We start from the raw sequence: 16,142 nt of genomic DNA, 5'->3' as shown, positions 1-16,142 counted from the left end.
GCAGCCTCTTCAGGACTCTAGCGCCCCCAGAGGAGCCCGAGCACACTGCAGCCTCTTCAGGACTCGAGATATGTTATGATATAGAACTAGAAAATGCATTTCCTGCTGAAAATGCGTTGGAATGCTTCACATCTGAAAGCTTGAAGCTGAAAAATAAAAACTAAATTGCTGAAAAAGGTTTGAAAATAGCTGAAAATGTCTGAAAATAGCTGAACAAGTGAAAATGCACCAGGACCGAGTTTATAAGAACGGTTCCAAAGTCCTGCTGCGTCTTCTGGAGAACAATGGAGAGGCTGAAGGGGTCTGCATCCCCAAGGAGGAAGGCTCCACTCATCTCCCTGCTGTGTTGAGGCAAAGGTCAAAGGTCTTCAGTGCTGTTTCCAAACGGCTGTGTACCTACCTGGCAAAGAACACCTACATCCATACATCTGTCCAGAAAGGCGGCATTCCAGGAATGTCAGGATGTCTGGAGCCTTCTGACCCGTTCCTTGGCCAGAGCCTTCTGTAGTTTAGGCATCGAGGGTGAGAGAAAGAGAAGAGCCATCTGCAGAGAGAGCCTCAAGATGGCTGTGGCTCCAAAGAGGGGAGCCATGGAGTCATGGCAGCCATCTTGTTAGGATTTGAGTTGTTTCCTGTTTTATGTTGAAGTCCCTGTCTCGTTTCCTGTTTCCCTGCTCTTCCCTCTCTGTGCTTGTCTGTTTCTTTCCTGATTGTTTCCACCTGTGTCCCCACCTGTGTCTCGTTCCCCTGTGTATTTAATCTGTGTCCTTCTGTTGTCTGTTGTCGGATCGTCCCTTTTTGTTCCGTGTGGTGTTCGTACGTGTTCCTGTCTTGAGAATAAAGTGGTTTTTTCAATAAACTCCAGTTGCGATTGGGTCCTCCGCACCACAGACCGTAACACATCTGGACACAAGCTGGGCTCTGATCAGCCGGGTCACCTGGAGGAGGCGTACGATGAAAGACCCGAAACGACCAGAGATCCCAGGAACATCACTGGAGAGGTGTCCAGATGAGGCATCAGTCGTAGTAGGCAGGGATGGATTAACCAACGGGCCTACCGGGCCCGTGAGCTCAGGGGGCCCCTGGGCCTGAGCCTCCTCGCGTGACGTCGCTGTTATTAACATTGTATTGATATGAATATGATGATATGACACGATGCGCCGTAGCCGGTATATGCTAGGCTGAAGTCATTCATGTCAGTGACAGGGCCCCAATAGTCCTACTGAGGGATGGATTACCGAACGAGCCTACCGGCACCAGGGGCCCATGAGCTCAGGGGGCCCCTAAGCCAGAGCCTCTGCGTAAAGTAGCTGTTATTAACTTTGTATTGATATGATGATATGACACGATGCGCCATAGCCGGTATATGCTAGGCTTAAGTCATTCATGTTATGGTCATATAATTTGCGTTATGTTGTTTGCTCAGCTCCGGTATCGTTGTTCCATACGGACTGTTTTGTTAGCGATGTAAAAAAAAAAAAGATACGTTAAAAAAAAAATCCACTTTTTTTTTTGCGGGTGTGGGGGGGGGGGGGGGGCCTTGACACGTCCAGGCCCAGAGGCCCGTGGTTTCTTAATCCGTCCATGGTAGTAGGAGTAGCTTTATTGTCAATTTCTTCACATGTTAATAGATAGATAGATAGATAGATATATACTTTATTAATCCCCAAGGGGAAATTTGTCGTGACAGTAGCAGCAACACACAAGAATAAAAACAAAACACAAAATATAAGAAACAGGGATGAAAGATATAGAAGTATACAAGTAAAATAAAAGTAAAATACAAAACAAAATATATATGTAAATATACAACACACATGCATACACAACACACAACAACACTGACAAATCAAATACAAAAATATTAAATATAGACAGAGTGCAAAAGCAAAGTGTGTGTATGAGTGCAGAGCAAATGAAATGAAATGTGTGTATGTGTAGTGCAAACAAATGAGATGTGTGAAGTGCAGATCAACATAGTGTAAGTATTCAGTTATTGTTGTAGTTATTGCACTATGATCTGGCAAGAGGTGATCTGTTATAGAGCCTCATAGCCGCCGGCAGGAATGTTCTCCTGTCTCTGTCCTTGTGGCAGCGTGAGGAGACGTCTGGAGAAAGTCCTCCTCTGTCCCTGTAGGAGGTGGTGGAGAGGGTGGTCCGGGTTGTCCAATATGGACACAAGTTTCTTCAACGTCCTCCTCTCCACCACCTGCTCCAGGTGCTCCAGCTGGCAGCCGATGATGGAGCCAGCCTTCCTAACCAGTTTGTTCAGACGGCTGGTGTCACTGCCCGATGCTGCTCCCCAGCAGACAATGGCAAAGTGCAGCACACTGGCCACAACCGACTGGTAGAATAACTCCAGCATCTTGCTGCACACGTTGAAGGATCGAAGCTTTCTCAGGAAAAAGAGTCGACTCATCCCCTTCTTGTACACAGCGTTGATGTTGGCCTTCCAGTTCAGTCGGCTGTCGATGGAGACGCCCAGGTACTTGTACTCCTCCACCATGTACTGGTCCTCCTCCACCAGGTACTGGTCCTCCTCCACCAGGTACTGGTCCTCCTCCACCATGTACTGGTCCTCCTCCACCAGGTACTGGTCCTCCTCCACCAGGTACTGGTCCTCCTCCACCATGTACTGGTCCTCCTCCACCAGGTACTGGTCCTCCTCCACCATGTACTGGTCCTCCTCCACCAGGTACTGGTCCTCCTCCATCAGGTACTGGTCCTCCTCCACCAGGTACTGGTCCTCCTCCACCATGTACTGGTCCTCCTCCACCATGTACTGGTCCTCCTCCACCAGGTACCGGTCCTCCTCCACCAGGTACTGGTCCTCCTCCACCATGTACTGGTCCTCCTCCATCAGGTACCGGTCCTCCTCCATCAGGTACTGGTCCTCCTCCATCAGGTACTGGTCCTCCTCCATCAGGTACTGGTCCTCCTCCACCAGGTACTGGTCCTCCTCCATCAGGTACTGGTCCTCCTCCATCAGGTACTGGTCCTCCTCCACCAGGTACTGGTCCTCCTCCACCAGGTACTGGTCCTCCTCCACCAGGTACTGGTCCTCCTCCACCAGGTACCGGGTCCTCCTCCCAGGTACTGGTCCTCCTCCACCATGTCCACGCGTCTCCCAGGACACTCAGAGGGGAGGAGTTTTCCTCCTGAAGTCCACCACCATCTCTCTGGTCTTGGCCACGTTCAGCCGCAGGTGGTTCTCATCGGCCCACTTTACAAAGTCACTCACCACTGCCCTGTCCTCCTCCCGTCCATCCCTAATACACCCGACCACTGCAGAGTCATCAGAGTACTTCTGCAGATGGCATGACTCCGTGTTGTACTGGAAGTCACTGGTGTACAGGGTGAAGAGGAAGGGAGACAGAACAGTTCCCTGTGGGCTCCAGCATCACTGACCCCCGTTCAGCACACGCCCCATTCTGACAAGCTGTGGTCTGCCTGTGAGGTCGTCAGTGATCCAGGAGATGGTGGACGCGTCCACACCGGCCACCCGCAGCTTCTCACTCAGCAGCAGTGGCTGGATGGTGTTAAATGCACTGGAGAAGTCAAAGAAAGTGACTCTCACAGAGACACCGGTTCCATCCAGGTGCGACTGAGCTCGTTGCAGCAGGTAGATGATGGCGTCGTCCACTCCCACATGAGGCTGGGAAGCAGATTGCAGAGGGTCCAGCGATGATTTCACCTGCGGCCGGAGGTGGGCCAAGACCAGCCTCTCCAGCACCTTCATCACATGGGAGGTGAGGGCGACCGGTCGGTAGTCGTTGAGGCCAGATGGTGTTGACTTCTTTGGGACAGGGACCAGGCACGACGTCTTCCACAGGGACTTCCCCCAGCCTCAGGCTGAGGTTGAAGAGGCGCTGCAGGACACCAGACAGCTGGGTGGCGCAGGTCTTTAGGACCCTGGGGCTGATGCCATCAGGACCTTCTGCTCTGCGCTGGAGTAGTTTCTCCAGCTGTCTTCTCACCTGGTCAGTCGTCACAGAGAGAGGGGGGAGGGTGGAGGAGCCCATTGTTATTGAGGGCTCGGTGGATGTGCAGCTCAGCAGGGGGGACAGAGGGGGAGGTGTTTGGGAGGTGTGATGTGTGGAGGAGACAGGAGAGGGCTGTGAACTGAACCTGTTGAAACAGTTCAGCTCGTTGGCCCTCTCCAGGGAGCCCCCTGGCTGTCTCCCTCCCACCTTGAAGCCAGTTATCTGCTTCATGCCAGACCACACCTCCTTAGTGTTGTTCAGCTGGAGTTTGGCCTCCAGCTTCCTCCTGTAGGAGTCCTTGCCCTCCCTGAGCTTCACCTTTAGGTTGCGCTGGGCTCTCCTCAGGTCATCCCTGTCTCCAGACCTGAAAGCAGCTTTCTTCATGTTAAGAAGCGCCTTCAGGTCCCTGGTGATCCAGGGCTTGTTGTTGGGGAAGCAGCGCACAGTCCGTGATGGGATGGTGGTGTGTTCACAGGACTTGATGTATTCCGTGATGCAGTCGGTCATCCTGTTGATGTCCTCCCCGTGCGGTCCACACAGCACATCCCAGTCCGTTGACTCGAAGCAGTCCTGTAGAGCGTCGTCAGCCTCCAGAGACCACCTCCTCACAGTCCTGGTGGTCACAGCCTCTTCACCAGAGGAACAGACCTGGTGTCAGCCGGACCAGGTCATGATCAGACCTGCCGAGGGGGGGAAGGGCAGTGGCGCTGTATGCGTCCTTAGTATTAGCATACAGCAAGTCCAGAGTGTTATTGTTCCTTGTTGGGCAGTCTATGTATTGATGGAAGGTTGGCAGAGCTTTATCCAATGTGGTGTGGTTAAAGTCACCAGTGATAGCCATGAATGCTCCAGGCTGATGATTCAGCAGAGCAGACACAGTGGAGTGGATGGTGTCCACAGCTTCCTCAGCGTCAGCTGATGGTGGCACGTACACGACAACCACAATGGCGGACGTGAACTCTCTCGGCAAATAGTACGGGCGCATCCCCACGGCCAACAGTTCGATGTTCGGGCTACAGAAGCGCTCCTTCACGCACACATGGTCCGGGTGGCACCACCGTTCATTCACATAAACAGCGATCCCGCCTCTTCTTACCGCTCTGTGTAGCGTCTCTGTCAGCCCGAACAGTCCTGAAGCCGGGCAAAGACGCTGTGATCCGGATAGTCCGCGTAGCCACGTCTCAGTGAAGCACAAGAGACTGCTCTCACGGAAGACCCTCTCGGTCATTACCAGCGCCGAGCTCATCCGCCTTATTCGCCAAAGACCTCACGTTCCCGTTATGATCGACGGTACCGAGGGTTTGTATCTCCTCGTTTTAGCCCTCCGCTTGACACCCGATCTGCAGCCGCGAGCCCTCCTCCGTAGCTCCAGCGGGATCACAGGTCTGTCTCCAGGCAGAAGCTTCGGCCTGCACAGCGATCAGCTGAGCACGCTGAGTAGACGACGGTCCCGTCATTGTTTTGCTGTGGCTCCGATACTCACGACAAAGTGAACAAAAGCCACAGTAGAAGTATCGAAAAAAGTAGTTATGGTCCAGTGTCCGACCGTAACTAAGACAAACGTGAAAGAAAAGAAAAAGAGAGGAAAAGTGCAAAAAAAGACAATAAAATAAAAGCAAAACGCCACTACTGAAACAAGCAGCCGTTGGCACGGCGCCATTTTATGAAATTCGTGCCAGACTTTGAAGACATAAGTGTTTGTTCAAAAAGAACATATTTCTCCCTTTAAACCCCCAACATTTGAAGAAAAGAAAAAAACATCCCGTCAGTTGAACCAATTAAAAAGCACAGACAATAACAACTTAGACACACAAAAAAACATCAGCGTTGACTATTTCTCCTCATTGCAGTGTGATTGAATGTATTGGTCAGAACAAGATCAATCACATCAGTGATATTTGTGGTGACTCTTATGAACATGTGTTTGCAGTGCATGTGCTACACTACCAAACTTAGCTTTTCCCTTCCTACTTAAATAAGCACCACATCAAATTCCACTCCACTGAGGTGTGAAAGAGCGAGGGGCGTTGGCCCGACTGCTCTGGAGAAATATGACATGTTAGGGGGGAAAAGAAGAGAAAAGGATATTATGGTGAACTAGTTTGGAGACCCCAAGCTAGTTCACCATAATACTCTCCAAGTATTTGTTTGTAGCTTTCCGATCTTCGGCGTATAAGGACTCATAAAGCCCCCCACCAGAATCAGCTTTAAGTGTGTACAAATACAATGAATATGGCTTCTCTAAATGTACATGCAGAGATATAGCCAAACGGCTAAACACAGGCAACAACGCCTCACAATCACTACTATAAACTATGTGAGAGATGTGAGAGATGTGAGGAGCTGTGCTCTCCATGTTTCAGTCTGATACAATAACTCATGGAGTCAGCTCCTCAGAACATGTTCACACAACACAGAGCTCCATCCTTCTGGAGACCAGAGGACTACATGATGATGATGTGATGTAGTCAGAGGACGAAGACAGCAGAGTCACAACAGAACAGGTTACATGTTGATGATGTGATGAGTCCAGGTCCTTGAGTCCAGGCCTGTGTGTCCAGGCCCGTGAGTCCAGGCCCGTGAGTCCAGGCCCGTGAGTCCAGGCCCGTGAGTCCAGGCCCGTGTGTCCAGGTCCTTGAGTCCAGGCCCGTGTGTCCAGGTCCTTGAGTCCAGGCCCGTGAGTCCAGGTCCTTGAGTCCAGGCCCATGAGTCCAGGCCCGTGTGTCCAGGTCCTTGAGTCCAGGCCCGTGAGTCCAGGCCCGTGAGTCCAGGCCCGTGAGTCCAGGCCCGTGAGTCCAGGCCCGTGTGTCCAGGCCCGTGAGTCCAGGCCCGTGTGTCCAGGCCCGTGAGTCCAGGCCCGTGTGTCCAGGCCCGTGAGTCCAGGCCCGTGTGTCCAGGCCCGTGAGTCCAGGCCCGTGAGTCCAGGCCCGTGTGTCCAGGCCCGTGTGTCCAGGCCCGTGAGTCCATTGCCCGTGTGTCCAGGCCCGTGAGTCCAGGCCCGTGTGTCCAGGCCCGTGAGTCCAGGCCCGTGAGTCCAGGCCCGTGTGTCCAGGCCCATGAGTCCAGGCCCGTGTGTCCAGGTCCTTGAGTCCAGGCCCGTGAGTCCAGGCCCGTGTGTCCAGGTCCTTGAGTCCAGGCCCATGAGTCCAGGCCCGTGTGTCCAGGCCCGTGAGTCCAGGCCCGTGAGTCCAGGCCCGTGAGTCCAAGCCCGTGTGTCCAGGCCCGTGAGTCCAGGCCCGTGAGTCCAGGCCCGTGAGTCCAGGCCCGTGTGTCCAGGCCCATGTGTCCAGGCCCGTGAGTCCAGGCCCGTGTGTCCAGGCCCGTGTGTCCAGGCCCGTGTGTCCAGGCCCGTGAGTCCAGGCCCGTGAGTCCAGGCCCGTGAGTCCAGGCCCGTGAGTCCAGGCCCGTGAGTCCAGGCCCGTGTGTCCAGGCCCTTGAGTCCAGGCCCGTGTGTCCAGGCCCGTGTGTCCAGGCCCGTGAGTCCAGGCCCTTGAGTCCAGGCCCGTGTGTCCAGGCCTGTGTGTCCAGGCCCGTGAGTCCAGGCCCGTGAGTCCAGGCCCGTGAGTCCAGGCCCGTGAGTCCAGGCCCGTGTGTCCAGGCCCGTGTGTCCAGGTCCTTGAGTCTAGGCCCATGAGTCCAGGCCCGTGTGTCCAGGTCCTTGAGTCCAGGCCCGTGTGTCCAGGCCCGTGAGTCCAGGCCCGTGAGTCCAGGCCCGTGTGTCCAGGCCCGTGAGTCCAGGCCCGTGTGTCCAGGCCCGTGTGTCCAGGCCCGTGAGTCCAGGCCCGTGTGTCCAGGCCCGTGTGTCCAGGCCCGTGAGTCCAGGCCCGTGTGTCCAGGCCCGTGAGTCCAGGCCCGTGAGTCCAGGCCCGTGAGTCTAGGCCCGTGTGTCCAGGCCCGTGTGTCCAGGCCCGTGAGTCCAGGCCCATGTGTCCAGGCCCGTGAGTCCAGGCCCGTGAGTCCAGGCCCGTGAGTCCAGGCCCGTGAGTCCAGGCCCGTGAGTCCAGGCCCGTAAGTCCAGGCCCGTGTGTCCAGGCCCGTGAGTCCAGGCCCGTGTGTCCAGGCCCGTGTGTCCAGGCCCGTGAGTCCAGGCCCGTGTGTCCAGGCCCGTGTGTCCAGGCCCGTGAGTCCAGGCCCGTGTGTCCAGGCCCGTGAGTCCAGGCCCGTGTGTCCAGGCCCGTGAGTCCAGGCCCGTGTGTCCAGGCCCGTGAGTCCAGGCCCGTGTGTCCAGGCCCGTGAGTCCAGGCCCGTGTGTCCAGGCCCGTGAGTCCAGGCCCGTGAGTCCAGGCCCGTGTGTCCAGGCCCGTGAGTCCAGGCCCGTGAGTCCAGGCCCGTGTGTCCTACTTGCAGGTGTGCAGGTCGTCCATGCTCTCGCAGCGCCGGCAGCGGACGTGGCAGCACCAGCTGAACTTGCAGTGGCAGCGGCGCTGCCGCCGCACCAGCTGCGTGTCGTAGCCGCGGCCGCAGCACAGCAGCACGCAGCCGTCGGCGCCGCCGGACGTGCGGCTGCAGCGGCGCCCCCTGGTGCCGGCCACGCCGCGCCGCGCGTCCGCCAGGCAGTAGTTCGGAGACTTGTTGAGGAAGACGAGCCGGTCCTTCCTCCTCGTCTTCCTCCCGGACCGGTCCCACAGCCGCGTGCTGCGCTCGTAGCGCTCCTTCAGGTGCGCGCCCACGAGCTCCGGCGCCGCCAGCGTCTTCCAGCACGTCTTCACGGCGCAGGAGCCGGAGACGCCGTGGCAGCGGCAGCGCGCCGCCATCGTCCGGACGACGGCCTGAGGAGGAGGAGTTACAGGATGAGGACCGGCGGCCCGACCCCCGACCCCGCGGAGCCCGGGTCCCCTACCTGGCGCCCGGTCTCGCTGTTGTGCCGGTTCATGGCGCTCCTCGACCCGTTGGCGGCGCCGTCGTCGATGAACTGGCGGCTGAACCGGATCCCGTACCGGAGGGGGTCCGAGCAGCCCCCCCAGCGCCAGGCGCCTCGCGGCCCGGCGCCGCAGCCGCACCGCGTGGCGTTGCCATGGCTGCAGGAGCGCGTGACGGCGTGGACCAGCCCCGCCGCCATCATGGCGTGGATGAACGCCGTCTCTTTGGTTCCTGCAGAACGGGGGAGGAGTCAAGGTGACATCAGAGGGGTCAGGGTGACATCAGAGGGGTCAGGGTGACATCAGAGGGGTCAATGTGACATCAGAGGGGTCAGGGTGACATCAGAGGAGTCAGGGTGACATCAGAGGGGTCAGAGGGGTCAGGGTGACATCAGAGGAGTCAGGGTGACGTCAGAGGGGTCAAGGTGACGTCAGAGGGGTCAGGGTGACATCAGAGGAGTCAGGGTGACATCAGAGGAGTCAGGGTGACATCAGAGGGGTCAGGGTGACATCAGAGGAGTCAGGGTGACATCAGAGGGGTCAGAGGGGTCAGGGTGACATCAGATGAGTCAGGGTGACATCAGAGGGGTCAGGGTGACATCAGAGGAGTCAGGGTGACATCAGAGGAGTCAGGGTGACATCAGAGGGGTCAGGGTGACGTCAGTGGGGTCAGGGTGACATCAGAGGAGTCAGGGTGACATCAGAGGGGTCAGGGTGACATCAGAGGGGTCAGGGTGACGTCAGAGGGGTCAAGGTGACGTCAGAGGGGTCAGGGTGACATCAGAGGAGTCAGGGTGACATCAGAGGGGTCAGGGTGACATCAGAGGAGTCAGGGTGACATCAGAGGGGTCAGAGGGGTCAGGGTGACATCAGAGGGGTCAGGGTGACATCAGAGGAGTCAGGGTGACATCAGAGGGGTCAGGGTGACGTCAGAGGGGTCAAGGTGACGTCAGAGGGGTCAGGGTGACGTCAGAGGGGTCAAGGTGACGTCAAAGGGGTCAGGGTGACATCAGAGGGGTCAGGGTGATGTCAGAGGGGTCAAGGTGACATCAGAGGGGTCAAGGTGACGTCAGAGGAGTCAAGGTGACGTCAGAGGGGTCAGGGTGACGTCAGAGGGGTCAGGGTGACATCAGAGGGGTCAGGGTGACGTCAGAGGGGTCAGGGTGACGTCAGAGGGGTCAGGGTGACGTCAGAGGGGTCAGGGTGACATCAGAGGGGTCAAGGTGACGTCAGAGGGGTCAAGGTGACGTCAGAGGGGTCAATGTGACGTCAGAGGGGTCAGGGTGACGTCAGAGGGGTCAAGGTGACGTCAGAGGGGTCAGGGTGACGTCAGAGGGGTCAGGGTCACGTCAGAGGGGTCAAGGTGACATCAGAGGGGTCAGGGTGACGTCAGAGGAGTCAGGGTGACGTCAGAGGGGTCAGAGGGGTCAGGGTGACATCAGATGAGTCAGGGTGACATCAGAGGAGTCAGGGTGACATCAGAGGGGTCAGAGGGGTCAGGGTGACATCAGATGAGTCAGGGTGACATCAGAGGAGTCAGGGTGACATCAGAGGAGTCAGGGTGACATCAGAGGAGTCAGGGTGACATCAGAGGAGTCAGGGTGACATCAGAGGGGTCAGAGGGGTCAGGGTGACATCAGAGGAGTCAGGGTGACATCAGAGGGGTCAGGGTGACATCAGAGGAGTCAGGGTGACATCAGAGGGGTCAGGGTGACGTCAGAGGGGTCAAGGTGACGTCAAAGGGGTCAGGGTGACATCAGAGGGGTCAGGGTGACGTCAGAGGGGTCAAGGTGACGTCAGAGGGGTCAAGGTGACGTCAGAGGGGTCAGGGTGACGTCAGAGGGGTCAAGGTGATGTCAGAGGGGTCAGGGTGACGTCAGAGGGGTCAGGGTCACGTCAGAGGGGTCAGGGTGACGTCAGAGGGGTCAAGGTGACGTCAGAGGGGTCAGGGTGACGTCAGAGGAGTCAGGGTGATGTCAGAGGGGTCAGAGGGGTCAGGGTGACATCAGATGAGTCAGGGTGACATCAGAGGAGTCAGGGTGACATCAGAGGGGTCAGAGGGGTCAGGGTGACATCAGATGAGTCAGGGTGACATCAGAGGAGTCAGGGTGACATCAGAGGGGTCAGGGTGACATCAGAGGAGTCAGGGTGACATCAGAGGAGTCAGGGTGACATCAGAGGGGTCAGAGGGGTCAGGGTGACATCAGAGGAGTCAGGGTGACATCAGAGGGGTCAGGGTGACATCAGAGGAGTCAGGGTGACATCAGAGGGGTCAGGGTGACGTCAGAGGGGTCAGGGTGACGTCAGAGGGGTCAAGGTGACGTCAAAGGGGTCAGGGTGACATCAGAGGGGTCAGGGTGACGTCAGAGGGGTCAAGGTGACGTCAAAGGGGTCAGGGTGACGTCAGAGGGGTCAGGGTGACGTCAGAGGGGTCAAGGTGACGTCAGAGGGGTCAGGGTGACATCAGAGGGGTCAAGGTGACGTCAGAGGAGTCAAGGTGACGTCAGAGGAGTCAGGGTGACGTCAGAGGGGTCAGGGTGACGTCAGAGGGGTCAAGGTGACGTCAGAGGGGTCAAGGTGACGTCAGAGGAGTCAGGGTGACATCAGAGGGGTCAGAGGGGTCAGGGTGACATCAGAGGAGTCAGGGTGACATCAGAGGGGTCAGGGTGACGTCAGAGGGGTCAGGGTGACATCAGAGGAGTCAGGGTGACATCAGAGGGGTCAGGGTGACATCAGAGGGGTCAGGGTGACATCAGAGGGGTCAGGGTGACGTCAGAGGGTCAAGGTGACGCCAGAGGGTCAGGGTGACGTCAGTGGGGTCAAGGTGACGTCAGAGGGGTCAGGGTGACGTCAGTGGGGTCAAGGTGACGTCAGAGGGGTCAGGGTGACGTCAGTGGGGTCAAGGTGACGTCAGAGGGGTCAGGGTGACGTCAGAGGGGTCAGGGTCACGTCAGAGGGGTCAGGGTCACGTCAGAGGGGTCAGGGTGACGTCAGAGGGGTCAAGGTGACGTCAGAGGGGTCAGGGTGACGTCAGAGGAGTCAGGGTGATGTCAGAGGGGTCAGAGGGGTCAGGGTGACATCAGATGAGTCAGGGTGACATCAGAGGAGTCAGGGTGACATCAGAGGGGTCAGAGGGGTCAGGGTGACATCAGATGAGTCAGGGTGACATCAGAGGAGTCAGGGTGACATCAGAGGGGTCAGGGTGACATCAGAGGAGTCAGGGTGACATCAGAGGAGTCAGGGTGACATCAGAGGGGTCAGAGGGGTCAGGGTGACATCAGAGGAGTCAGGGTGACATCAGAGGGGTCAGGGTGACATCAGAGGAGTCAGGGTGACATCAGAGGGGTCAGGGTGACGTCAGAGGGGTCAGGGTGACGTCAGAGGGGTCAAGGTGACGTCAAAGGGGTCAGGGTGACATCAGAGGGGTCAGGGTGACGTCAGAGGGGTCAAGGTGACGTCAAAGGGGTCAGGGTGACGTCAGAGGGGTCAGGGTGACGTCAGAGGGGTCAAGGTGACGTCAGAGGGGTCAGGGTGACATCAGAGGGGTCAGGGTGACATCAGAGGGGTCAGGGTGACGTCAGAGGAGTCAGGGTGACATCAGAGGGGTCAGGGTGACGTCAGAGGGGTCAGGGTGACATCAGAGGGGTCAAGGTGACATCAGAGGGGTCAAGGTGACGTCAGAGGGGTCAAGGTGACGTCAGAGGGGTCAGGGTGACGTCAGAGGGGTCAAGGTGACATCAGAGGGGTCAGGGTGACGTCAGAGGGGTCAAGGTGACGTCAGAGTGAGGTGAGACATCAGTGGCCTGCTGCAGCGTTGCATGCTGGGTAACTCACCGCTCGAGGCCTCGGGGCCCAGCATGCTGGAGCAGTTCCAGCGCTCGTGCCTGAACTGGCTCCGACATTCCTTCATGGCGAGCCGAGCGCCCAGCCGCACGGCGGGCAGCAGGGACGGCCGCTCCCGCAGCAGGAGGCTCTGGGGGGGGCTGAGAGGGAGGCCGGCACAGGCCTGGTCCTGGTCCTGGTCCTGGTCTTCAGGGGGTCCAGCAGGGCTCAAGCCCAGCTGCCTGCAGAAAGACAGAAGAAGAAGAAGGATATATATATATCAATATTTAAATCTAAATATCTATATAAGTAAACACAGTTGAGGTTACGTTGGCTCGCTTTGTGTTCTGATAGTTATGACGTGTGTCGTAGTTAAAGAGAAGACATTAAGGCTAGCGCCGTCTAGCTAGCGGATGCTAATCGCGTGCTTGCATCTTAGCACCATTGTAGCGTCACCTGCCTGAGGACATTGTTCCGTAAAGATGAGACAGGTACGCGTCGTGTCCCGGGAAGATGTACAGGAGTGTGTGATGTATAGTTTTAGGTTGTCTCTTCACAATTAATGTATTTATTGTCTTAAACGAGTTCGAGCCGGTGACGCAGCTGGAGGGACATCGACTGTCTTCAGTGTGTCACGTCATAATTAAATATATTATTAAATACATTATTTAATATATTAATAAATACATTATTTAATATATTAATAAATACATTATTAAATACATTATTTAATATAATATTAAATGCATTATTACATATTTTTAAAAATATGTTATTAAAACATTACTAAATACATTATTTAATATTTTATTTAATATATTATTAAATGCATTATTAAATATATTTTTAAAATGTTATTAAATACATTACTAAATACATTATTTCATGTGTTATTAAATACATTATAAATATATGACTAAATACATTATTAAATACTTTATTAAATGTATTAATTAATACATTATTAAATACATTATTACATGTGTTATTAAATACATTATAAATATATGACTAAATACATTATTAAATACTTTATTAAATGTATTAATTAATACATTATTAAATAATTTATTAAATGTATTATTTAAGACATTATTAAATACTTTATTAAATGTATTATTTAATCCATTATTAAATACTTTATTAAATGTATTAATTAATACATTACATACTTTATTAAATGCATTAATTAATACATTATTAAATACTTTATTAAATATATTATTTAATACATTATTAAATACTTTATTAAATGTATTATTTAATACATTATTAAATACTATATTAAATGTATTATTTAATACATTATTAAATACTTTATTAAATGTATTATTTAATACATTATTAAATACTTTATTTAATGTATTACTAAATACATTATTAAATACATCAATTTGAATTAAAGTCAAGCGGACGCGCTCAGCACCTCCGTGCATGCGCAGGCCGCTCGCGTGCTCGCGCATGGTCCTGGTGTTTGATGTCCATGAGAACCGTTCAGACCCAATAGTCTGACAGACCGGGTCCCGGGGGTCCCGGTCTACTCACATCCAGGAGGCTCCGCAGCACAGCGGGCACGCGGAGACCAGCAGCAGGGTCAGGGTCCACATGGGTCCACAGCTCCGCGGGTCCATGACGTCTTCATCTACCTGGTCCCGGACTCGTACCAGACCCGGTCCAGGAGCAGGTCCTCTTAGTCCCGGACTCGTACCACACACGGTCCAGGAGCAGGTCCTCTTAGTCCCGGACTCGTACCACACACGGTCCAGGAGCAGGTCCTCTTAGTCCCGGACTCGTACCACACACGGTCCAGGAGCAGGTTCTCTTCGTCCCGGACTCGTACCAGACCCGGTCCAGGAGCAGGTCCTCTTAGTCCCGGTCTGTCCGTGGAGTCCGGGACGGTCCTCCGGGACCCGCGGCATTCCTCTCCCGATGACGTCACAGCCGCTAATTGGAGGAGGAGGACCGGAGAGTGTTCTGGGTCTCACGAGACCGGAACCAGAACCACGGAACCACATCTGATGAGCTCAACTGTTGTTGTTGTTATTATTATTATTATTATTATATTCTTGTATACATGTATATGTATATATATATGTGTAGGCTTTATATGGACACACATATATATATACACATATATATGTATATATATGTGTATATGTGTATATATGTATATATATGTGTATATATTAGGGCTGTCAATCGATTAAAAAAAAGTAACTAATTAATCGCACATTTTGAAATTCATGAATCACGATTAAAAGTTATTTTTTCTTTTTAAAGACCAAACTTCACACAGAGCTGTGTTTTCAAAGAGGCTCCTACCTATAAAGTGCCAGCGAGGTATTTAATATCGTGGATGATAAATTGTTTCTTCAGTGAAACATCAGATTAGTAAAAAACAAAAAGTATATTGAGACCCCATTGGTCCTGTCATCTTTAACATGAACAGCAGAACCAGTGGCCTTGGTGACTGACTGACATTCACATATGTCCTGTTCACCCTCTGGAGGCTGGGCTCATGTCTCCATTCTACAAAAACATGTAAATTCACCTTTTAAAGGCGTTTTCATGTGACACATTCCCACGTGTTCTACATCAAACATTCCAGAACAATCTCAGCTCTATATATGAGGCACATTTCCTGTTGCAGTGTTCTCTGCTCTCTGACTGACAGGCTGCTAATGAGCCTCACCTGTGAGGTGGGAGGTCCTTTGTGATTTACTGAGTGTTCATTGGTTGTTTTTTCCCCAAAATGTTGACAGACAAACGGATTGACCAATCACGGTGAAGGTTTCGTGTGACGAGTTCTTTCCGCGCCGCGTCCCCCGACACGTCGCCCCTCCGTTCCTCTGTGGATCAGAGGGGGAGACGGAGGAAGGAGGAGCAGGAGGAAACCCGACTGATTCATCCAGGAGTTAAACTGATTTATGATCCTTATTTTCGCGGAGAAATAATTGTTTTAAAAACGGAAACAGTGTTAAACCGTACTGCCGCGGTTTGACACTCGGTTTGAGTGTAAAAACTTCAACGACACCGGAAGTTAATTGCGTTAATTGCGTTAAAATATTTTAGTGCGTTAATCGCGGCCAAATTAATCGCATAGATTAACGCATTAATGCTGACAGCCCTAGTATATATATGTGTATATATATGTATGTATGTGTAAATATTTGGGCTGTCAATCGATTAAAAAAATTTAACTAATTAATCGCACATTTTGAAATTCATTAATCACGATTAAAAGGTTTTTTTTCTTCTAAAGACTAAATCTTCTAAATGAACGAGTAATCCCTTCAGACGGCGTGTATTTTAGACACTTGTTTAATTGTATTCTTTTTTAAAGACTAAACTTCCCACAGAGCTGTGTTTTCAAAGAGGCTCCTATCTATAAAGGGCCAGCGAGGTATTTAATATCGTGGATGATAAATAGTTTCTTCAGTGAAACATCAGATTAGTTAACAAGGTGCATTAGAGACCC

The 16,142-nt window shown here is 53.3% G+C and overlaps 1 protein-coding gene across 1 annotated transcript; it reads right to left on the bottom strand.

Annotated features, from left to right (window-relative positions):
• Positions 1 to 8,320: 8,320 nt before the first annotated feature.
• wnt16 (wingless-type MMTV integration site family, member 16) lies at positions 8,321 to 14,698 on the bottom strand. Its single transcript, XM_056425259.1, has 4 exons — positions 14,210 to 14,698; positions 12,677 to 12,906; positions 8,824 to 9,074; positions 8,321 to 8,752 (listed from the first exon to the last, which is right to left on the bottom strand). Exons 1-4 carry the CDS (start codon positions 14,293 to 14,295, stop codon positions 8,321 to 8,323), a joined length of 999 nt encoding a protein of 332 aa, XP_056281234.1. The 5' UTR covers positions 14,296 to 14,698.
• Between the last annotated feature and the right edge of the window lie 1,444 nt (positions 14,699 to 16,142).

Source organism: Pseudoliparis swirei, chromosome 10, assembly GCF_029220125.1.
Source record: "Pseudoliparis swirei isolate HS2019 ecotype Mariana Trench chromosome 10, NWPU_hadal_v1, whole genome shotgun sequence".
In the NCBI taxonomy this organism is placed as follows: Eukaryota; Metazoa; Chordata; class Actinopteri; order Perciformes; family Liparidae; genus Pseudoliparis; species Pseudoliparis swirei.
Note: the sequence above shows the minus strand (reverse complement) of the source record. Positions and strands in the feature narration are given on the sequence as shown.